We start from the raw sequence: 25203 nt of genomic DNA, 5'->3' as shown, positions 1-25203 counted from the left end.
AGAGAGAGAAAGAGATAGCGAGAGCACAAGTGGGGAGGAGAGGGAGAAGGACAGGGGGCTCCATGCCAGGACCCTGGGACTATGACCAAGCCGAAGGCAGATGATCAACTGATGAGCCACGCAGGCGCCTCTTGCCTCCTGTTTTTATCATTTTCACAGCTAAGGACATTTAAGATGTTTTACACATTGTATATTACAGTTATTCTTTATATCCAATGTTTTTCAGGATTGACACCATTGTTCTATATACTGTTTTCCAGTGGTTAATTTAAAATGAAAGCTTCTATTCAGAGTTCACAATGATAACTGGTCTCTAAGTTTTGAGAACTAACACAATTTGCATAGAGTAGATGCTGAGATGTGTCTAAAATTCTAAAGAACATTTTTGTAGCAGTTTATGCTCAGGAAAGACATAGTTTGGTGAGTCACAATCTATTTTAACAAAGACACATTTTAAAGAAACAAAAAGTCAGTTAAAATAATTATTGAAGAATCAGATTAATTCACTTCTATACATCTTAACCTTAAAATTCAAGATATTCATTCAGCCAATGAAATAAAATTGATACTGTGTATGAAAAGGTTCTCAAAATCACCCTCATTAATTTTTAAGTTCTCTAAGGATAAAGAATATATCTTACTTATTTACCTTGTATCACCAGTGCCTAGGACAATGCCAGACTAGTGTAGGTACAGAGAGGTTCAATACACATTCACCGGATAAATAAATTCAGCTTAATTCAGTCTCAGATAATTTACAAATGCTTGACAGTAAAACACTAAATATTACGACAACACAGTGTTATTCTTTTCAGCGTAAACAAAGTACACTAGTTGGTACATTGCATATTATGTTTTATTGATAGTGACAAATAGTAAAAATTTTATGTATATATTAATTACCCATGGTCCCTTATAAATATTTAAAGTTCTTTTTCCAAGCACAATCATACTGCAAAGTCATATCATAAAACTAAATTTTAGAAGACAATTTAAAAAATAAAATGCATTAAAGATATTATAAATCATGATGAGATATTGAGATGGCTTATAAATCTGACTTTAAACATTCTAATTACAATCAAATGTAGACTTTTACCAAGAAGTTGATAATTCTGGGGAAGGAGCCCTTCTGAGGAAAGATTTAGTTTTAATATAATTAATGGTCAGATTAGCATACCTGAAGTCCTATGTTCTTAAAAAGTTCATTCAGAATCCATAAATGCAAGCAGAAGATTATAAAGTCTTAGCATTCTTAGATGCACAAACATCTTTTAAAAAATTTGAAGTATTCCCAGTTTGCCTTAAGATACATTCCTTGAATTGAAAATTGTTGAGGTTTCCAAATACTATCTTCTCATGTCTTCACAGCCTGGATCTGATCTGATAACAAAAACCAAACAAAAAATTATCAGTCCCCACAGGCAAAATCCATTTTCTAAAGTAATCCAAGAAAAATCTATAAAAACACTATAGAAGCCTATGCACACATCTGTGTTTGTTTAAAGCACACACTGTAGTTTTTATTTCTGTCATTGTGCATGCACACAGTTAAGAGTCAATTAGTTCTCCAAAGTTTGTATGAAAAATAGTCCCTTGGCTCAGGTCCTCTTTCTCCTTTCATAGGCAACCACTTCTAACCCCTTAGGAGATTTGCCTCTGTATCTCTAAATAATATACTTTTATCATTACTTTTTGAAATATCAGTTCCTTCAATGTAATATGAGGCTTCAGTTCTCACACACTCTACGCTGCTGCCCTGCAAGCCTCATTATGCTTCCAGCCCTCCCATTCTTCTACCATAGTAATCTAGTCATCAATATGATGACTATGTACATGCTATTCACATCTGAGACAGGTTGCATCTGAGACAGGTTGTATCCCCCTCCCCGCTATTCCTTTCTTCTACATTTTGTTTTCCCTGTTTTAATAAGTGGGCCTCATTCTCCAATCCTGCCTGTCTGCTTAGTTTTTTAAGGTACTTAACACTAATTCATTCCCATTACTCCCACACTGTTTAAACCTTTATCATTACGAAGCACATTACACAGCCTATGAATTTCACTTTCTTGAAGAATTCTCCCTTAGTCTTCTAAAACTCTCTAATCTGGACCAGCTATTCTCTATGCTTGCCCAGCTATCTTCATAAAGAGATCTTTCATTATCATTCTAGGATTTCATTATCTCTCATTATCATCCTGAGGATCCTTCCCAAACGCTCTTATACTGGTTTTCCTGTTTTGTGGTCTCTTATTTTCTCCTCTTGGTTTATTCCTTTGTCTTTGAAGAGTATACCTCTCAATGGCTACTTTAGTAAAAGGTATAGAAAGTACATTCTTGAGACTGTGAATGGCTGAAGATGTCTTAATTCTACAGTCACAATACACTGATACTGCCTGAGCATATAGTTTCATTATTTTCTCCTTGGACTTTTCCAGGCATTGCCCAATTAACAGCTTCCAAATGTTGATGTTTAGAAGTCTGATGCGCATTTCTGCTTCCTTAGCCTTTACATGAAACTTTACTTTCTTCCCAGGAAGGTTGTAGAATCTTCCATTGTCTTCAGTGTTGAAATTAAGTAATAGTGAGCCTTGTTGTGGTAATATTTTCATTTGCTGCACTGGGGTCTCAAGAGGCCTTTCAACTAAAAACTCATCAGTTTTGGAAAATACCATGTGGTGACTTATTTGATAAATTTTTTCCCCTCTATTTTCTCTCTTTGCTCATTCTAAAATTCCTGTTATTTGGATATTGGGCCTCCTACTTTCTTTTCTTTCCAATCTTTATCTTTTTGCTCTACTTTCTGAGAGAATGCTTCTATTTTATCTTCTTTTTATTGAGTTTTCCATTTCTTCTGTTCTATTATTTTCCAAGAACTTATTTTTTTCCCCTTTGGTCCTTTTCAAGTAGCATCCCTGGTCATATTCATGAAAATAATACCTTTTCTTATCTCTTTGAGGATACTCCAATAGTTTCTTGAAATGTTCTCCCTTAAATATTCTACTTCCTCTAACCTGCTTTTTTGGTTTGTTGATGTTCCATAATTTATAATGTTTTGGTCCTCAAATGCCTGGTGATCCTTTGCCATCTTCTCATAAGTATGAATGAACATTATAAAGCTGACTGAAATTTCAATATGTGTGTGAGGCTTGTCAAATGTGGTCTTTATTCTAGTGTAGCTAGCTACACCATTTTCTTGGGAATCTTTGAGGTTAATACCTTTAGGTCTTTTCTCTCACTGGTCTGATTTCTTAAAGATGAGTTTCTACATCCTACCTACTGCCAGTGTCTTCTTGGAGAAGTAGGAGAAGGCAGAAGAGGATTATACTACTTGGTATAAAACTTTCAGATCAGGACTGCCACACACAGTTGTGCTTGGTATACCCTAGTCCAGAGATACTCTGTTTAACTCTCTGCAAGAATAAACCTTCAATCTTTTTGGGGGGCAAGAAAGTATACCTGTCTCTCTTTTCAGCCCCACCTCACCCTTCTTTCCACTTCCCATCAATATCTGAGCCTTTGAGGGTATCTGCATCGTAAAGTGGGATGCTTTCCAGCTTTCCTCAGTGCTAGTTTAGAATTCACCATTCTCAGGTCTGTTAAGTCATTCAACATTCATCAGACATCCAGCTTCCAAAATTTCGTTGCCATTTTTGTCACTTCCATTTTTTTTTTGCCCTTGTAGGACAATGTCTTTAAACAAAAGCCCCCTTACTGTTAGTAAGATTTGAGAAGGGGATGAAACTAAGTATGTGCTCAGTCCTCTATCTTTCATTGGAATACCCATATGCATAAGTTTATAAAAGTCTTATTTTAAGACCTTGGAAGCATTAGCTTTTCCCATACAGATAAAGTGATAAAATGAGATTAGTCTTTTAGGAAGATTTTTTTAGAAATATCTCATTTGAAAGTTTCAGAGCTAGAAAACAACTTACACCTCTGCAATCGTTTCTGTACATTCTTTGGTGGTTTTAAAAAATACTTCATAGTCTACTCAGGGGTTCTTGTCTTTGGGTTATAATATGTATGTAATTATTGAAAATCCTTCCAAAAGAGAATGGAATCATGGCACAAAATATGTCATTTAATATTTTACTCAACATTTTTTAACCTTAAAATAATAAGATTAAATTGGTCCAAAATCAATCAGAGGCTTTCTTGTTTATCATGCTAGGAAATTCAGAATTCTGGAATCAAAATGAAGAAATATAAATTCAGAATATCTTTCACAGTTACATTTACATAAAAACCTTTAGCTACAGGCATGGACTAGTCTCCTGTATCTACTGCTACCTAATTTGCGAATTAGGTTTTTACCTCTTTTTAAATCCAGAGAAAGAGTCTGGAGAATCAAAATGTAAACTATTTACTATTACGTAGGAAAGATGAACAAAGGATCTCCTATTCAAAACCAAGCTGATAACACTTTAATCTGTGTACTAAGTTTCCTCCTCTCCTAAATAGAGAGTAGTTAGGTAAAAGGGTAAATTTAACATTTATTGGGTTTTTTTCTTATGCTAGGCATTTTCACATAGTGTTTCATTTAATCCATACAATTTTTGACATTTTACTTTTTAATTGTATAGGTGATGAAAATTATCTTCAAAAGAAAATAACAGAAAATTGTTAATAATTAGTTAATAAGTAGTAGAATGAATCTAGACTCAAAGCTCAAATGCTTTTTATTACTACTCTATGCTCCCTACATAAAATAGGGAAACTGTTCACAGAAAACTGCTCTAAAAGTTACATAAAATAATATGGTAACACAAAGCACAAAAATATTTACAACAGTGTATCCCCCTTACAAAATGGGAAGTAAGATACAAAGATAATGAATCAGAGAAATCAAAGACACAAAAATTGGGTAATAAGACCAGAGTTGGCAAGTGGCACTGTGATGTTGGATCGTTACTGACACCTAGTGGTCTCATTATTACAGACAAAATATACCAAAAACGAAAAAAGGAAGCGAGAACTACAATTTATCAACCTATTTTCAGTAGGTACTATGTTTTCATGAGCAACAGTAGGATTTTATCCATACTGTATCTTCACTGTGAGCAATATGCACTGGAAAATAAGAAATCAAGGCTGAACATATGCTTCTGGTATCTTCTGCAAAACACTGCTCCTTAACCTGTTTTATATGGGAATAAGTCCCATCAAATCATCAGAAGTGTAAACCAGTTCTTTATCACCATTAGAGGTTCTCAGTTATATTTTACTTAATTGTAAAGTATGACTATAACATTCTTTGTAGTTTAATGGTGAATGTCATGATATCTACATAAAAAGAAAGAAATACAATAGTCTATGCAGTTTATTAAAATACCATATTTTACTAATAACACATAAAAATATTTATCAGATGTACATTTAATACTCTGAACCAAAGAGATATTATGTCTCTTTATGTATGGTCAAGCAGGCTATTAGATTCACCAGGATATGCATAAGAGAAAACAAAATTACATATATAACTGGCATTAAAAGGTTAGTGTAAAAGAAATTAAATTTACGGCCACAAAACTATAACTAGAATTAATAATATTTTGTTATTCACCCTTGTTCAGGGCTGGGAGATTCCTGATAGGAATGACTCCCCACCAGTTCTGCTCACAAATGGACATTTTTCGGCCTGACTCAGGGTCCTGTAATAAAAGGACCTACAGAACTTGGTTTCATCCACATCTATTGCTCTGTGTGGGTCACTGCTTCAATCCATTCCTGTGATCAGTAAACAATGTAATCTTAGAGGAAATGATATATCTTAATTTATTCCTTGATATGGTAAGACTGTACCAATCAATGATAGCTATTTTGATGAATAACAAAACTGCAATATACAAAACATCCATAGAATACCGGTATTTACAATACTAAATGAGTGTTAAAATTTGTGTAAACATGTATAAGTGGAGTTATACATAGAGTTCAGCATGATTCTTAGAAGATATATTCTATTCAAACTTATTTTTAATTATTGACAGTAAGGCCTGAAATTTGTCCCAAACTTCAAATGTGCTTCTATCACTAGATCTGACAGAAATTTGTTGCCATAAATTAAAATTATTTTCTAGAGTTGTCATGTATATTGATTGTAAAGATGCAAATTCTTTATTTAAATAAACTCTTCAGAAAAATGTAATAGAAGTAAACGTAGCCTGTTACAAGAACAGATTGTTATTAAACTTATATAAATGACTATGATTGTCAAGGAAGAAAGAATACTTATTGAGACCTTTTGAATTTTGGAGGGTTCAGGTAGACAAAAAAGTTAAATCTTTAAAATTTTTATTATTTCTGTTCTCCTTGTAACAGGACACCATTGGAAACATTAGTTATTTTATCAAGGCTTTGACTGGAATGTCATATTTGAGAGAGACATGCATAGACTCAGATATGACCAAACAGCTTTGACAAACTAAGGCTGACTTTATGAAACATGGAGCCATAAAGCCCCTTGGAAATGTTGGCCTGATACCTTGCTTACAGAGTTCCCTGCAGCCTCACCAGGTGAGTATAGAATATCACTTCCTAGGGGGGGTGGGAGGATGGGTTAGCCTGGTGATTGGTATTAAAGAGGGCACGTTCTGCATGGAGCACTGGGTGTTATACGCAAACAATGAATCATGGAACACTACATCAAAAAAAAAAAAAAGTATCACTTCCTGGTAGGTGCAGGAACCTCAGGATATACTGGGGACCTCATGAAGAGGAATCCGCCCAAATCTACAGGTATGGCAGGCATGTCTGATGGCAAGTAGTTGGCTTGGCTTCTGGCCTGCAGAGGCTACTAAAAGTTCAACCTAGAGATTCCTTATAAAAGTTCCAGCAAAGCAGATTCTAAAAGATCTATATGATCATTATTCTTGCTGGGCTTATGTAAATAATTAGGCCAAGTTTATTAAAATTGGACTTGTTTTGTAAACAAATTAGTCTTGATTTGGCTATCTCTGGAAATGAGGGTTATTTTAGAGAGAAAATTTGTTTCAATAACCCACCTTTGTGGATGTTAAATCCTAGTTTTGATTGTCCTTAAATGTTTGCTTAAGTTAGACAACTTGAAGTAACTTCAGAGAAATAGCTTTTCTATTTCCACACAATAGCTCACATATAGATAATCTTATTGCTTGTTCATCTGTGGGGATAACAACAGGATCCCATGGGCATATGATTATTTAAACAACTGGAAAATGGGATTAATCCCCCAACAACTGTATAACTCAACTATCACCTTGACCAATTCTGTATGAATAGGATGATGAAAATTTTCCTTAAAAGCTGGAACGTACCCTGCTCCATGAGGTTAACTATGGACTTGTGGAGATAATGGATGATCCCACTTTCTCTATGACTGGATTGGATGATGCACTTGGGGATGCCCTTATTGCCTGAGACAAGTCTTCTCTCACTTAACTGTGATTCCTTTTAATTATGATATTGTTAAGGCTGGACCTCAAACAAAGAGGGCTTCTTGATGGTTTTATTCCTTAGTCATATTTGTCCCAGGAACTACCTCTATTAATGTAAAATTACAAGTCGAGACTTTAGCCAAGCACACAGTGACCACCTTAAGCATGACATGGCAGTCACCAACAAATTTAAAAAGTGGCCCTCTAAAACTGAATAGCCCTTGATATCTTAACTCCAGTTAAAGGATGACCAACATTATATGTCTGGCTCCTAATGGACCCACTGACTATGTAGCTCTAACTTGTGTCCATAGTTTCCCCCAGGCTGGAAAGGCCACTGTACTTCAGGTTTCGCCTGAATGCATGGATGCATTATTAAAACCATTACCAATCCAGCCAACTTTCCAAATTTAAAACAATGATAGACACGTTTTGTGTTACATTGGTATGACCACCTAGCATCATCTTTGTTCCCTCTTTGAGACTGGAGGATGTTTGGCACATGGAAGCTCTTAATTAAGTACATGGTCAAAGCCCTAAATGACACTCAAAAGGGCATTTCTCTATTAAATACTAAAGTAATACAAATGTATGAAGCAGTTTTACAAAATAGAGTGGCATTAGATGTTTTAACTGCTACAAAGGGTGAAACTTGTGCTAACATAAAAACAAAATGCTAAAAAAAATAAAAATAAAAAATAAAAACAAAATGCTGCGTATACATTCCAGATTACCACAAAAATATATCTGGGTTTCTAACTGAACGAATACTCAAATTGGCACTTTAAATGATCTCTCTTTCCTTTAGTGATTGCTTTAAACTCCTGGCCTGGAGGAAAATTATCAAAGGTCAACTATCAAAGTTCTTTCATTCAGATTTCTCTTTCTCATTACAATATTAACCTTATTTTCTTATTTCTGGTGTCTCCCTGCCTAGTGTCAAGACTCCACTGCCATAACTTCCAGCTGACAGATGATCCTTTTTACTCATGGAGGTTCATATATGTTGACCACGTTGGATTTAGCTGCCTCCAACTTTTGTAACTCCCCCATATGTTCCCCAACTGACAATACTGACCCATAGGTATGGACATCTCTATGCCCCTATTCAGCAGGAAGAAGTTACAGAAGATGAGACATTCTACCTTCAACAACCTTAAAGATTTAAGGGTCAAAATTGTTCAGGTGGGATATGATGAGGGAGCAGAAGGCTTGCTGAGGACAAAGCATAAGCTGACACCCTGCAATCTCCCCCTCCACCACACTCCTGGGTAGGATTATGTGTGACATTCTTCTAGGAAGCTCCTAACTATCTTAATGTTAATGCCTTGCAAAGGGGGAAAAAACAACCTTAACTTGAAAAGGGCAAGGCGTCTGGTATCTTGTAGGTCCTCTTTGGCATATGAAAGTTCTTTCGAAAACTTCCCTTTTCTCTTACATCCTCCAACCCCATAGTATATAATCAATTGCTCCTCACAACCCTAGTGCAGGTCTTTCTGCCCATGGGTCCTGTCCCTGTGCTTTAATAAAACCACCTTTTTTGCAAGCATGTGCGCACACACACACACACACACAAAACCCAAAAAACAACCAATAAAACAAAAAAACAACAAAAAACAGAACAGAACAAAACAAAGAAGTAAATGTAGCAAGGTAATGGATACTTACTGGATTGTTTTTTCTGACAGCAGAAATAAATGGAAACGAGAAAGGCAATGATATAATAAAAATGAAATGTAAAAAGGGAAATAAAAATGTGAATAGAATAGAAATAAAGGCTGAAGATGCACAGTATTTTGAGATGTACCTTGAAGCCAGTCTACACCTTCTTGCAATCCTTCTCCTTTTATGGCATCACTAGCACTGAAATAAAATCCATAAAAAACATATCCATTTCATTACTTCATAGAACCATAAGAATAAATAATTACAACTTTGCTATATGGCAAATTAATATAGTCTAGTAACATATATTTGAGCAAAACTGGTAAGCACTGAAACTGAATATACATAAGAAATAAAAGTCTGGGTGCTCAGGAAGAAGACATGAGAAACTTACTCATGATTTATAATAGACATTTGGAAAAGTGTTATCACTAAAACAGTTATTACTCTACTTTGCCCAGCCCCTGTGGCTCAATAACATTTAATTATTAGAAATGGCTGACTTAGGTTGTAATTTAGCCACACGATGGAGTGACTTTATTTGAAATGGAATTTGATATCTATAAGGTATAAATCTGTAATTAAAACTTTGGTAAACTGGTAGAATAAAAAAAAATCTCAGATTTCAATCATACTCTTCTATCTAGTGGCTTCAGGAACTGGACAGGTTATTTAACTCTCTGCCTTTGTTTTTAGCATCTATAAAATGATGCTAAATAAACTAAAATAATGAAATGCAGAGGATTTTTAGTATCAGATAATCTTTTTCAAAGACATAGACTGATAGCAATTAGTATAAACAACTAGATTTTCTGAATGATTAGGGTTCCTTTTAAGTGTGCTAAAGCATGATTTAAAAATGTACCTAATTACCTAAAATAATTAATTTGATTCTAATCAAAACAGAAATTACTTCCAAGGAATTACTTATTAGATTATGAATATGACTTATCATAGAATTATTTTAAAATAGAAAGAAACCAACAGCATGTGATACATAATTATTCAAAGTAAATTACAGATTATCCATATCAATAGCAAAACATCAGTAACTGAAATGCTTATAAAGATCAATGTATTGATCTTTATCACACATTTACAGTCCCAAACAAGACTAAGGTCTTAACTGAACAAGTAATAAAATGGAAAAACTTGTCTCCTTTACTGGAGGCGTTAGTGCCATACTAAAAACCCTGCATCTTTTCCTATAATTCCCAAATGTTTGAATTCTACCTTTCCTTTTGAATAGATCATCAGATCTGTAACTAGAATAAAAGCCAAAGTCTTTGCCATGTCCTACTAGGACCTGTGTGATACAGCCTGTGGCTATTTCTCCATGGCCTCATCTCCTACAATTTCCCCCTGGATCTCTCTGCTCAAGCCAGCTTGGACTTCTTGCTATTCCTGGAACACACGAGGCATATTCTCATCTAAGAGCCTTTTCACTTGGCTGGCCTCTCTGTCTGGAAAGTTATTCCTCCAAACTTTTGCATGAATTTCTCCCTGACTTCAATTAGATTTCACAGAGGGAGCACCTCTCATTCTTTCTCTTATTATCCTACTTTACTTTTCTTCATCCTTTCAGATATTTTACAAAATATCTATTTAGCTGATTTGTTATCTATTGCCCTCACAAGAGAGTAAATAAGCAAATACGTATATACTTATTGTGCCAGGGACTTTATCAAAGAACTTTTTTAAAAGAACATTAACAAAATCAGACCCCGAGAATCAGAGTTGGCTATATATTTAGTACAATGATTAAAAATAAACCACAAAAATTTCCAGGCTGCATTTCTCTATAATCTTTTCTTTATTGTCCAGTAAATTTACTTGGACCTAAGGCAAGAGAGATAGAATGTTTTATCTTTGTATCACTGAGTGTTACCTTTATTTCTAACACTGGAAAAGAAAAATAAGTGTATTTTCAACTTTATACACGCTTTAATGAACATAGCAAAAAATAAAAAACAAGCTTAACAAATGAAACACTAGAAATTCAGTGAGGTACTGTTTGAATAGAGTCAAAATTATAGACAACTTTCAAAGAAATACTTGGCATTCTTCTATAAGTTATACAGAAAATATAGAACCTGGCAATATAATACTGCACATCCTTATAGCAACAGGACATTACCTTTTCTCTCACTGAGAAGTATTTAGATGTCACAATTGAATAAAGAAATCTGTTAAAATTCAATTGCTGATGTTAAATTTTAAGTAGAGATTTTTTTCCACTTGCAAAATTAATTTCTATTTCAAAATTAAAAGTAGGACTACATCTTTTACTATAAATTAGACCTGTAGTCTTAATGTGAAAACTCACAATGCTTAATACAAAGCAAAAATTAAAAACTATTCTACTTTGGGTATTACTAATTTAGGTATGATTTAGAGAATGGGGCGCCTGGGTGGCTCAGTTGGTTAAGCGACTGCCTTCGGCTCAGGTCATGATCCTGGAGTCCCGGGATCAAGTCCCGCATCGGGCTCCCTGCTCGGCAGGGAGTTTGCTTCTCCCTCTGACCCTCCTCCCTCTCATGCTCTCTGTCTCTCATTCTCTCTCTCTCAAATAAATAAATAAAATCTTTAAAAAAAAAAAAAGGTATGATTTAGAGAAATACAAAGGTTCTACCTATACTTCTCTACCTAAAATCCCTCCTTTCTTTACCAACCAAATATCACAGAACCACAAATTCCAAATCAAGAGACATTTTGTAAAATTGACTCTTCTTCTGATTCCAAAGTAAGGAGGGTTCTACTCAAGATATGTAGTGTTTCATTCCTGGGTAGAGGAGCTAATGGCCCTGAGTATTGAGGTGTTTCAAGGGCTTTCTCAAGCTCTCTTCTATGAGATTCCTTTTTCAGCACCAAGGTTAGCTCTGGAAGTTCTTTACTGAGCTCTACTATCTCCTTGTTCCATATTGTTTCTCTTTCTAGAGGCAGTATATTTCTCTGCTTCTTTGTTAGGTCTTCCTCCATAGATACCTTCTTTTAAAAAAGGGAAAACTGGCAAGAGAAGGACATCTTGCAGCAGAGGGAAGTAGGTGGGTGGACAGAAAGGAGCTCAAATTAATATAAGGTAGGCACTTAAAATACTATCTAATATATAACTTCTGGTTATCCTTATTGGAATATTTGGCAGAAAGGCACACCAGCGTTAAATATAACCATAAGAAACTGCTTTCCAAATAAACAATGTATAATAATTTCAGATACTAAATACTGAAGAGTTCAATTGTCTTAGTATATCCAAATAAAATTAATATTTACATTTCTATATACTCATATAAACCAGTATTTGTTGTGTACATACTAAGTACCTGGTACTACTATTATTCTAGGTGTTACAGAGTGAATGAAACTGATAAAATCTCAGCTCTCATGGTGCTAATGCACTAGTATAGGTAGACAGACCATAAAACAAGAAAAACCCAAAGAGGACATGGCAAGAGAAATATAAAGCAAAGTGTATAAAAAAAAAACAAGGGTCGGGGTAAGATATAATGATATTTTGGAGGGTTATCAGGAGAGGTCTCTCTCCTGAAGGAAGTACAATAGCAAGCCAGGAAAATCATTTTGGAGACGGATTCAGACAAAGTGACTAACAAGTACAAAAAAGTCCTGAGATGGGATTGTGGTTGGCTGATTCAATGTGCAGAAGAAAATCAGTGTGCTTGAAACTGGGTAAGTGAGCTAAATTATTCTTTTAGAGTTGTTTATATTTTTGTATCCTCAGAAAGATATGAAAAGTTTTTTTTTAAGATTTATTTATTCAAGTAATCTCTACACCCAATGTGGGGCTGAAACTCACAACTCTGAGGTCAAGAGCTGCATGCTCTGACTGAGCCAGCTAGGTGCCCCAAGATTGGAAAAAGTTTTAATAATAATATACTCATGAATACCTGCACTGCTACAATTCTACACAACTAAATCCTTAGCTTACATTTTATCATGTTAGATGACGTATACAATGTGCTTAGGAGGGAAGAACTGAAGCTCAGAGATTTTTCTCAGAATGCTATAATGAAGAGTAAATATAAAACATTACCAAATATGCCATGGTTTATCTTTGATGTTCTCTAAACACAGCAGCTGAGACACTTTTACAGATGTCACTGCATCTCTAAGATCCATTTTGTTTGCAAAGAATAAGATTGGTATTCGGCGGTGCTTAATATCTAAAAGACAAAATAAGACTACCATCACACTTCCAGCTTTTTGGTCATTTCCCCAAATATTTAAAATTGAAATTCACTAAAACTGTTTTCCAACCACTTCTTTCTGTATCACATATATGCCAACATTTAAAAACATTTCACTGTCAAGAATGTATTTGAATGATAGGAGAATTAACAAAATACTTCTTCTTACGACTATCCACCTTCTGGGATGCCTGGATGGCTCAGTCCATTAAACGTTTGCCTTTGGCTCAGGTCATGATCCCAGGGTCCTGGGATGGAGTCCCACATCGGGCTCCATGCCGAGCAGGAAGCCTGCTTCTTCCTCTGCCTGCCACTCCCCCCGCTTGTTTCTTTCTCTCTCTCTGACAAATAAATAAATAAAATCTTAAAAAAAAGAAAAAGAAAAAGAAGACATCCGCCCTCTGGTTGGAGCTTTAAAACAAAGATGAGTGAGGTGGGAGTTGGGGCTCAGTAAGCAGTTACTGAGCAGTACCTACAAAGGGGTCAAATATTTTGTTTTGTTTTTACTGTCAATAGAAAGGAGTCAAACTTCAAATGAAAGTAGAAGGGAGACAAACAAGATCTTGATTTTAGATTTTAGTAACAGGTTAGAAGTAACAAACTACTTTAACAAGATATTTTACCTTGTTACAACTTTGGAAACATTTTTCACTGTTTTGAATAGATAATACATTTAAATAGTTCAACATTCAGAGGACACAAAATGGTATACAGTAAAAGAATCTCCCTCCCACCTGTCCCAGGCCATCCACTCGTCCGCTCTAGAAGAGTTAACCTATATCACCTATTGCTTGGCATCTTTTTAGAAGTATTTGCAAAAACTTATTATATATTACTCTTTATACAAATAGTAGCAGACTATCAGTTTTATATCTTTTGCTTTTCACTTAATTTCATATCTTGGAGCCTGTCCCATACCAGTAAATAAAGAGCAGTTTCTTCACTATTTTAACAGTTGTAGAATATTCTGCCTTTTAGTACTATGTACCATAATTGTTTAATCAGTATCCAGTGAGATATATTTGTATTGTTGCCAATATTTAAAACTATAAACAATGCTGAAATGAATAAGTGTACATAGCAAATTTTGTACATGGGCAGTATGTAGGATAAATTTGGGAAGTAAAGTTGCTGGTTAAAGGATATGTAAATTGCTATTTTGATAGTGATTACTGAAAGGCCTTCCTTTAAAAATTATATCAATTTACACTTCAACAACAATGTGTAAGAATGAACGTTTCCAGTGCCCTTGCCAAAAGTGTTATCAAACCTGTTGATCTTTTTATGATAGTGGATAGGTAAAAAAGTACTATCAGAATATGTTTACTTTGTTTTAAGAAAGGTCAAGAATTTTTCTATATATTCAAAAGATGCTTCTATTTCTTTTTTTACGAACTATTTTATCCTATCCTTTCCCCATTTTTTAAAAGATTTTATTTATTTTTTTGAGAGAGAAAGAGAGGGAAAGCACAAATAGGGGTTGAGGGGCAGAGGGAGAGGGAGAAGCAGATTTCCCTCTGAGCAGGGAGCCCGACTCAGGGCTCCATCCCAGGACCCTGGGATCATGACCCAAGCCGAAGGCAGATGCTTAACCCACAGAGCCACCCAGGCGCCTCTAAGTTTTTATTTTCTATTTTATTGATTTGTAGAAACACCGTAAGTAGTACGGAAAAAAGTCCTGTAGCTGTGATATAAACTGCAAATATTTCCCCTTGCTTGTCATTTGCCTTTAACTGCTCATGGTTTGTTTTATAATTAAAAACTTTTTATATAGTCAAATTCATCAATCTTTTCTTTTAGGATTCTGGGTTTTGTGTTAGAGTTGGAAAGACCTCCTCTTGCCCCCAGAATTATTTTAAACTTCTCCCATAGTTTCTTCTACTGCTGCATTGGTGTGATTTTTACATTTAAATATTTAGTCCAGCTAGAATTTACCCTGCAACAGAGAATGTCGGAATGGATAAAAAAGCTACACATAACCATATGATGTTTACAAGAAACACAGTGAACATAAGGACACAAACAAGCTGAGAGGAAAAGGATGGAAAAACATGCATACACATAAATGTAAGAAAGCATGCTGGGCTACACTATAATCAGACAAAGTAGTGTTCAAGAAGAAGGGGAAAAGAGGCATTTGTTGTTGTACTCTGTGCCGTTTATTATATGTCAGTGCTTTTTAAAAGTTTTTATTTAAATTCCAGTTAGTTAACATACAGAGTATTATTAGTTTCAGGTGTACAATATAGTGATTCAACACTTTCATACAACACTGTATGCTCATATAACACCCCAGGCTCATCACAAGTGCCCTCCTCAATCTCATTACCTATTTAGCCCATCCCTCACCCATCTCCCCTCTGGTAACCATCAGTTTGTTCTTTATAGTTAAGAGTCTGTTTCTTGGTTTGCCTCTCTCCCTCTTTGAAAAAGACAGACATTTAAAAATTATGAAAGTGTCACTCACTCAAGAAGACAAAACAATTTTAACTGTATATGCATCTAATAAATGAACACTATCACCTGACATTTATAGACCCTTCATCCAACAATAGCAAAATACGTATTTTACTTAATGGCAGATGGAACATTCACCAAGCCAGACTATATATGATGACCCAATATTTCTAAGGATGAAATCATCCAGATTATGTTATTCCATCAAATGGAATTTAGAAATCAATAACAAAAAGAAACCTAGAAAATTCCCATATATTTGGGAAATTACATAATACACTACTAAATAATCTAAGGATCAAAAAAGAACTCACAAGGTAAGTTAGAAAATACTTCAAACTAAATAATAAAGGAAACAAACATATCAAAATTTGTGACATGTAACTAAATCCTTAGAGCATATGTATTGCTTTAAATGCTCCTATTAGAAAAGGTGTAAAATCAATGATTTCCACTTCCATCTGAAAAAGGCAATAGACAATGAAATACAATGTAAGTATAGAAATTTCATAATAAACCAAAGAACAGAAATTAACAAAAATTTTTAAAAAACAAACCAACAGAAGAAATTAACAAAGCCAGAGTTCTTAAAAAGTTAAGAAAACCAATAACCTCTTCAAAAAATTGAACAAGAAAAAATGGAGGAAACATAAATTATCAATATCAGAAATGAAGGAAGATACACAGATTTTACAGACGTTAAAAGGAGAGCGAGAGGATTTTATAAACAGTTTTATGTCAGTAAACTTGACAACATAGATAAATTTTAAAATCTGGTCAAAAATTACCAAAAGTGACCCAAGGAAAAATACCAAACTTTAATAAGCCTTATATCATTTAATGAAATCTAACTCCTGATTCACAGTCCCTCTTACTCCCCCATACTCCCGCACACATACAAAATCCCAACCCCGATGGCTTCATTCATATATTCTATCTAACATTTAAGGATGAAATAATACCAGTTCTATCCAATCCAAAAAATAAAATAAAAAGAGAAAGAGTAAATATTTTCCAACTCATTTTATAAGGTCTCTATCACCCTGATGAATAAAGCATTTTAAGAGAGTTACAAACCAAAAACCTTATGAGCACAAAAACAAAAATTTTTAATAAAATGTTAGCAAATCCAACTCAATGATATATCAAAAGGTTAATATTCAATGGTCAAATGAGATTTAACCCAGGAATGTAAGCTTGGTTTAATATATGTGAATACAGTATAATATTATCATCGTAATAGATGTAGAAAAAGCATTTGGTAAATTTTAACACTAGGTTATAATGGAACATTTTGAAAAACTAGGAATAACAGAAAATTTCCTTGACCCAATAGAGATATAAGCATACCCTAGTGAGCATCATAATCAGTGGTAAAATATTAAATGTAAAGAATGGAAATAAGATACAGAAACAACCTAAGTATCTATCAATGATGAATGATAATGATAGTGAATAACATGGGCTTGAATTGTGCAGGCCCAGTTATACGTGCCTTTTTTTCAATAAATATATTGAAGAATATTTTGGAGATTTGCAACAGTTTGAAAAATCCTGTAAACAAATCATGAAGCTTAGAAACACTGAAGGAAAATTAAGAAAAAGTTAGGCATCTCATGAATGCATAAAATATATATAGAAATGAGATGATTTTATCACTTAGTACCATAAAAGATATACAAATCTATTATAAAAAGTTAAAATTTATTAATTCTTATGCACATATAGACCAAATATGGCAGCATTCACAGTTGAGAGAAATGCAAACAAGTGTAAAGATGCAGTATTAAATCAAAACTGCATAAAATTAACTGTAGTAATACTGTACCGCTGTAATAATTTCATAGCCACCTCCTGTAGCTATTGCAGTGACCTCAAGTGTGGAAGGATCTGCTTAAAATGCTATGTGATACTAATCATCTCTATGTGAGCAGTTCCTTTCTCTAGTAAATTGTGTGTATCACAAAAAGCTGTCACAGTTCTCATATATTTTTTCATCTTATTTTGTGTAATACTGTAAATCCTGAATTACACCATGGGACCCATACAAAGTGCCACCAGTCATGCTGGAAATGCTCCCAAGAACCGGAGAAAAATCATGACATTACAAGAAAAAGTTGAATTGTTTGATATGTATCATAGATTGAGGTCTGCAGCTCTGGATGCCCACCATTTCAAGATAAATGAAGCCAGTATAAGGGCCATTGTGAAAAAAGAAAAGGAAATTCATGAAGTCATTGTTGTAGTTACACCAGCAGGCATGGAAATCTTGCACTTTTCATGAAATACCTTTTTACCTTGTATTGAAATGTAGCTTTTATGTGGGTGCAGAATTGCTGTAAGAAAGGCATACCTATAGATTCTAACATGATTCAAGAAAAAGTGAAGTTATTATATGAACATAAAGCAATAGGAAGGTGGAGAATTTAATGCTAACAAAAGATAATTTGGTAATTTTAGGAAGAGGTCTGCCTTAAAAAATGTCAAGATAACAGGAGGAGCAGCTTCTGCCAACCAAGAGGTAGCAGACAGAATTTCCATAGGTTGGGGCGCCTGGGTGGCTCAGTTGTTAAGCGTCTGCCTTTGGCTCAGGTCATGATCCCAGGGTCCTGGGATCGAGCCCCGCAGCCGGCTCCCTGCTCCGAGGGAAGCCTGCTTCTCCCTCTCCCACTCCTCCTGTTTGTGTTCCCTCTCTGTGTCTCTCTCTGTCAAAAAAATAAAATCTTAAAAAAAAAAAAAAAAAAGAATTTCCATAGGTCATTAAGAAAATCCCTGGGGAAAAAGGGTATCACCTGAACAGGTTTTTAATGCAGGAAAAAGTGCCTTATTCTGGAAAAAAAAAAATGCCACAAAGGACATTTATTAGTAAGGAAGAGAAGCAAGCACCAGGATTTAGGGCAGGAAGAAAAGTAGGAATAAGACAAAACTTACCATTTTTATTCAATATTGTACTGAAGGCCCTAGCCAGTGCAATAAGACAGGAAAAAGAATAAAAGACAAAAAGGCTAAAAAGGAAGCAGTAGAATTTTTGTTGTTGTTGACTTTAGACAGGGAAAATTCTAAGAAATGTACAGAAGAACTATTAGAATAAATATATTTAACAACCTCCCAGAATACAAAGTCAGTATTTTCACATACTAGCAATGAGCCATTAGAATATGAAATATAATGTACTATTTATAATAGCTTCAAAAATATAAAAAAAACTTATGGATAAGCTGAATGAATGATGTATAAGACCTCTATAGAAAACCATAAAAGACAGGGAAATTGGGAAAAGGATAAACATATTAAGTGACATACCATGCTCATGAGTTGGAACATTCAGTGTTAAGTCCAATGTTAAGATGTCAACTATCCCCAAATATAATAAAATAAAACCTAAGCAAGTTTTTTAAAAAAATTAGTAAGCTGATATAAAAACTTATTTGAAATATGGAACACCTAGAACTACCAAAATCATCTTGAAAAAGTAGACCAGGATTGGAAGATTTTTCCTATCTGACTTCAAGATTTATTATAAATCCATGGTAACAAGCCAAATGTGAAAGGACATAAAAGAGATCAATGGAATAGAACAGAGTCCAGAAACAGGTGCACATATATACAGTCCAATTAAATTCAAGAAGTGTGAAAATCAAATGCTTTTGACAAGTGATTCAGTGAAAAAAAATTTTTTTCCAATAAATACATTTTGGGATAATTGGGTATCTGTAAGAAGAAAGTGCAAAAATTAATTCAGGATAGATCCCAGGCCTAAACATAAAAGCCAGAACTATGAAGCTTCTAGAAGAAAACATAGGAGAGTATGTCAGTAATCTTAGGGTAGGCACAGATTTTTTTAGGGAGTACATAGAAAGCTTGTATTAAAAAAAAAATTGATAAATTATACTTCATCAAAATTAGATATATTTGTTCATTAAAAGATACCATGAAGAAAATAAACAGGCAAGCCACAGACTGATGAGAAATCTTCAAAACATATATTTAACAAAGGTCTCCTATCTAGAACTTATAAAGAAATGTTAAATTTTCTTTTCTTTTTTTTTTTTTTTAAAGATTTTACTTATTTATTTGACAGAGAGAGAGAGCACAAGCAGGGTGAGTGGCAGGCAGAGGCAGAGGGAGAAGCAGGCTCCCCGCAGAGCAGGGGGAGCCCGACGCGGGACTCGATCCCAGGACCCTGGGATCATGACCTGAGCCGAAGGCAGTCGCTTAACCGACTGAGCCACCCAGGCGCCCCAAAATGTTAAATTTTCAATAATAAGAAGACAAACAACCAAATTAATGAATGGGCAAAAGATTTAAAAAGACATTTTATAAGAGAATGTACAAGATTGGTGAATAGAATATGCAAAAGTGCTCAACATTAATAATCATCAGTAAAATACAAATTAAAAGCACAATGAGATCCTATTATATACTCAGTAGAAAGGCTAAAATGAAAAAAACCAACATCAATCTTGGAGAGGATGTGCATAAACTAGAACTCTCATTTATGTTACTGACAATGTAAAATAGTATGACCACTTTGAAATTCTTTAAATATCACCCATACATCTATCCTATGACCCAGCAGTATCATTCCTAGGAATTTTTTGAAGAGAGAAAAATATGTCTATGAAAAGCCTTTTACAAGAATGTTCATATCAGGTTTATTCATACTAGGCCTAAACTAGAAACAGTCTAGATGTCACTCAACAGGATACTGGATAAACAAACTGTGATAAACATACATAATAGAATGTTACATAGAATAAAAAGGAATAATCAAGTGATACATAAAACAACACAGATGGCTCCCCAAAACATTATGCCAAATAAAAAAACTTATGCACGAAAATGTATGTGCCTTTACCCCCATTTATATGAAACTGTAGAATAGGCAAAATTAATCTGGTGATAGAAATCAGATTAGTTCTCTGGTATGAGGTGTTAAGTGTTGATTGGGAAGGGGTGTGAAAGTACTTTCTGGGGTAATGAAAATGTTGTTTCTTGACAGGCAGTGTAGTTATATGAGTGTATGCATTTGTCAAAATTATTGAACTATGTCCTTAAGATCTGAGCATTTGACTGTAAACAGCTTATACTTCAATTTTAAAAAGTTCATATATAGGGTGACCGAATGCATTGAAAAAACAAGACTCATCTATATATTGCCTACAAGAGACTACTTCAGAACCTAAAGACACAGACAAACTGAAAATTAAAGCATGGAAAAAGATATTCCATGCAAATAGAAACAAAAGAAAGCTGGGGTAGCAGTACTCATGTCAGATAAAATATATTTTAAAACAAAGATTGTAACAAGAGACAAAGAAAAGCATTGTATAATGATAAAGAAATCAAGAGGATATAACAATTGTAAATATCAATGCACCCAACACAGAAACATCTAAATACATAAAGTGTGTATTAACAGACATAAAGGGAGAAATTGACAGTAATACAGGAATAGTAGGGGGCTTTAAGACCCCATTTACATCAGTGGATACATCATTTAGACAGAAAATCAATAAGGAACTTTGCTCAGTGGCTTTGAATGAACATTATTAGACCAGGTGGATTTAACAGATATATACAAATATTCCATCCCCAAACAGCAGAATACATTCTTTTCAAGTACACATGGAATATTCTCCAAGACAGATGATCACATGTTAGGCCACAAAACACGTCTCAATAAATTTAAGGAGACTCAAATCATATCAAGCATCTTTTCTGACCATAACAGTATGAAACGAGAAATCAATTACAAAAAAATGAACAGAAAAATACACAAACACATGGAGACTAAACAACCAATGGGTCAATGAAGAAATCAAAAAGGAAATAAAAAAATACTTAGAGACAAATAAAAATGAAAATGCAATTCTTCAAAATTGTAGGGAAACAGCAAAAAGCTGTTCTTTTTTTATAAAGATTTTATTTATTTATTTTTATTTAAGAGAGAGAGAGAGAGAGAACATGAGCAGGGTGGGGGGAAGGCAAAGGGAGAGAGAGAGAATCTCAAGCAGACTCTGCACTGAGTGCAGAGCCTGAAGCAGGACTTGACTTCAGAACCCTGCGATCATGACCTGAGCTGGAATCAAGTTGGACACTTCACCAATTGAGCCACCCAGGCACCCTGCAAAAGCAGGTTTTTTTTTTTTTTAAGATTTCTTTTTTTGAGAGAGAGTGTGTGCAAAGGGGCAGAGGGGCAGAGGGAGAGGAAGAAGGAGAGAAGCAGATGCAGGGCTCACTTCCCACGACCCATGAGATCATGACCTGAGCTGAAATCAAGAGTCCGACACCTAACCAACTGAGCCACCCAGGCACCCCTCACAAAAGCAGTTCTAAGAGGGAAGTTTATAGTAATATAGGCCTACATCAAGAAACAACAAAAGAATCTCAAATAAACATTATGATCCTTTATACCTAAAAGAAATAGAAAAAGAACAACAAAGCCCACAGTTACTAGAAGGAGGAAATAAAGTTCCAGGTGGAAATAAATGAAAGAGACTAAAAAGTCAACAGAAAAGATCAATGAGACCAACATAAACAAAACTGATATACCTTTAGCCAACCTCATCAAGAAAAAAAGACAGAAAGGACCCAAATGAATACAATCAGAAATGAAAGAGGAGAAGAACTGAAAAAGAACCACAGAAATACCAAGGATTATAATAGACTGCTATGAAAAATTATATGCCAACAAATTGGACAACCTAGAATAAATGGATAAATTCCCAGAAACATACAATCTTCCAAGACTGAATCAGGAAGAAATAGAAAATCTGAACAGACTGATTGCTAGCAACAAAACTGAATCAAAAATCAAAAGACGCCCAATAAACAGAAGTCCAGGACCAGTGGGCTTCACAGGTGAATTCTACCAAACATTTAAAGAAGAGTTAATACCTATCCTTCTCAAACTACTCCAAAAAATAGAAGAGGAAAGAAACCTTCCAAATTCATTTTAAGAGGCCAGCATTACTCTGATACCAAAACCAGACAAAACATTCTAAAAAAATATTACAGGTCAATATTCTGGATGAACATAAATGCAAAAATCCTCAACAATCGCCAATTGAACTCAACAATACATTAAAAGGATCATACACCATGGTCAAGTTAGATTTATTCCAGGGATGCAAGGATGGTTCAATATTAGCAAATCAATCAACATGATACACCCTATTAACAAAATGAAGGATAAAAACCATATGATAGATGCAGAAAAAAGCATTTGACAAAATACAGTATCAGTTTATGATAAACTCTCAACAAAGTGGGGTTAGAGAGAATATACATCAACATAATAAGGCCAACATATGAAAAATACACAGCTAATATAATACTGAATGTTTTTCCTCTAAAATTAAGAATAAGACAATGATGTCTACTCTTGCCACTTTTATTCAGCACAGTATTATAAGTTGTAGCCACGGTAATTAGACAAGAAAAAGAAATAAAAGGCATACAAACTGGCAGGGAAAGGTAAAACTGTCACTCACTGTTTGCAAATGACATAGTATACACAGTAAACCCAAAAGTTCCACCAAAAACTACTGGAACTAATAAATGAATTTGGTAAAGTTGCAGGATACAAAATTAATATACAGAAATCTGTTGAATTTCTATACAGCAATAAGGAAGCAGCAGAAAGAGAAATTAAGAAAACAATCCCATAGGGGCGCCTGGGTGGCTCAGTTGTTAAGCGTTTGCCTTTGGCACAGGTCATGATCCCAGGGTCCTGGGATCGAGCCCCGCATCGGGATCCCTGCTCAGTGGGAAGCCTGCTTCTCCCTCTCCCACTCCCCCTGCTTGTGTTCCCTCTCTTGCTGTGTCTCTGTCAAATAAATAAAATCTTAGAAAAAGAAAAAGAAAAAAGAAAACAATCCCATTTACAACTGCATCAAAAGGAATAAAATGCCTAGGAATAACCTTAACCAAGGAGGTGAAAGACTTGTACTCTGAAAACTGTAAGGCACTGATGAAAGAAACTGAAGACAACACAAACAAATGGAAAGATATACTATGCTCATGGATTAGGAGAATATTGTCCACACTACCCAAAGCAACCTACAGATTTAATGCAATTCCCATCAAGATACCAATACTATTTTCCACTGAAATAGAACAAATAATCCTAAAATTTGTATGGAACCACAAAAGACTCCAAATAGCCAAAGTAATCTTGAGAAAAACAAAGCTGAAGGTATCACAATCCCAGATCTGAAAATATAGTACAAAACTATAATAATCAAAATAGTATTGTACTGGTATAAAAATAGACACATAGATCAATGAAACAGAATACAGAGCCCAGAAATAAACCCACGCTTATATGCTCATTCATCTACGACAAAGGAGGCAAGAAAATACAATGGGAAAAGAGTCTCTTCAATAAATGCTGCTGGGAAAACTGGACAGCTACACGCAAAAGAATTAAACTGAACCACTTTCTTACACCATATACAAAAATAAACTCAAAATGGATTAAAGACCTAAGTGTAAGACCCAAATCCATAAAACTCCAATAAGAAGACTTAGTAATCTCTTGGACATTGGCTGTAGCAACATTTTTCTGGATATGTCTCCTCAGGCAAGGGAAACAAGAGAAAAATAAACTACTGGTACTACATTAACCTAAAAAGCTTTTACACAGTGAAGGAAACCATCAACAAAATGAAAAGGCAACCTACTGAATGGGAGGAGATATTTCCAAATCATATAACTGATAGGAGACTAATATCCAAAATATATAAAGATTTCATACAACTCAACACCAAAATACACTAATAATCCAATTTAAAAATAGGCAGAGGACCTGGATAGATATTTCTCTGAAGAAGACATACAGATGGCAAACAGAAAAGATGTTCAGTATCACTAATCATCAGGAAAATGCAAACCAAAACAACAGTGAGATATCACCTCATACCAGCCAGAATGGCTAGTATCAAAAAAATTAAGAAATATCAAGTGTTGGTGAGAATGTAAAGAAAAGGGAACCCTCATACACTATTGGTGGGAATGTAAATTGGTGCAGCCACTATGGAAAAAAGTATGGAGGTTCCTCAAAAAATCAAAATTCTTAGAAGTACCATGTAAGCCAATAATTCCAGTACTGGGAATTTATTCCAAGAAAACAAAAACACTATTTTGAAAAGATATAGGCACCCCTATGTGTATTGCAGCATTATTTACAGTAGCAAGATATGGAAGCAATCTAAGTGTCCATCATTAGATGAACAATAGATAACAAGATGTTGAATTGAATATTACTCAGCCATAAGGGATGAGATCTTGCCATTTGTGACAACGTAGATTGATCTAGAGAGTATTATGCTAAGTGAAATAAGTAAGACAGAGAAAGACAAATAGCATGATTCATTTATATGCAGAATCTAAAAACCAAAACAGATGAACAAAACACAACAAAACAAAAACTCATAAATACAGAGAATAAACTGGTG

The 25203-nt window shown here is 34.5% G+C and overlaps 1 protein-coding gene across 4 annotated transcripts in view; it reads right to left on the bottom strand.

The window, feature by feature from the left end:
• Positions 1-808: 808 nt before the first annotated feature.
• The window catches only part of ARL6 (ADP ribosylation factor like GTPase 6), a 41464-nt gene continuing 17069 nt past the window's right edge, over positions 809-25203 (bottom strand). For all 4 annotated transcript variants that reach the window (XM_035015184.1, XM_035015185.1, XM_035015183.1 and 1 more), the window contains 3 exons: positions 13132-13261; positions 9226-9281; positions 809-1383 (listed from right to left, as the gene is read on the bottom strand). In XM_035015184.1, the coding sequence (XP_034871075.1) occupies positions 1358-1383; positions 9226-9281; positions 13132-13261 (212 nt within the window). In that variant the 3' untranslated portion in view covers positions 809-1357. The remainder of the gene's footprint in view (positions 1384-9225; positions 9282-13131; positions 13262-25203) is intronic.

The sequence above is a fragment of the Mirounga leonina genome, unplaced genomic scaffold (genome assembly GCF_011800145.1).
Source record: "Mirounga leonina isolate KUSES-001 unplaced genomic scaffold, KU_Mleo_1.0 Mir_169, whole genome shotgun sequence".
Lineage (NCBI taxonomy): Eukaryota > Metazoa > Chordata > Mammalia > Carnivora > Phocidae > Mirounga > Mirounga leonina.
This window is presented reverse-complemented; position numbering and strand designations above follow the sequence as displayed.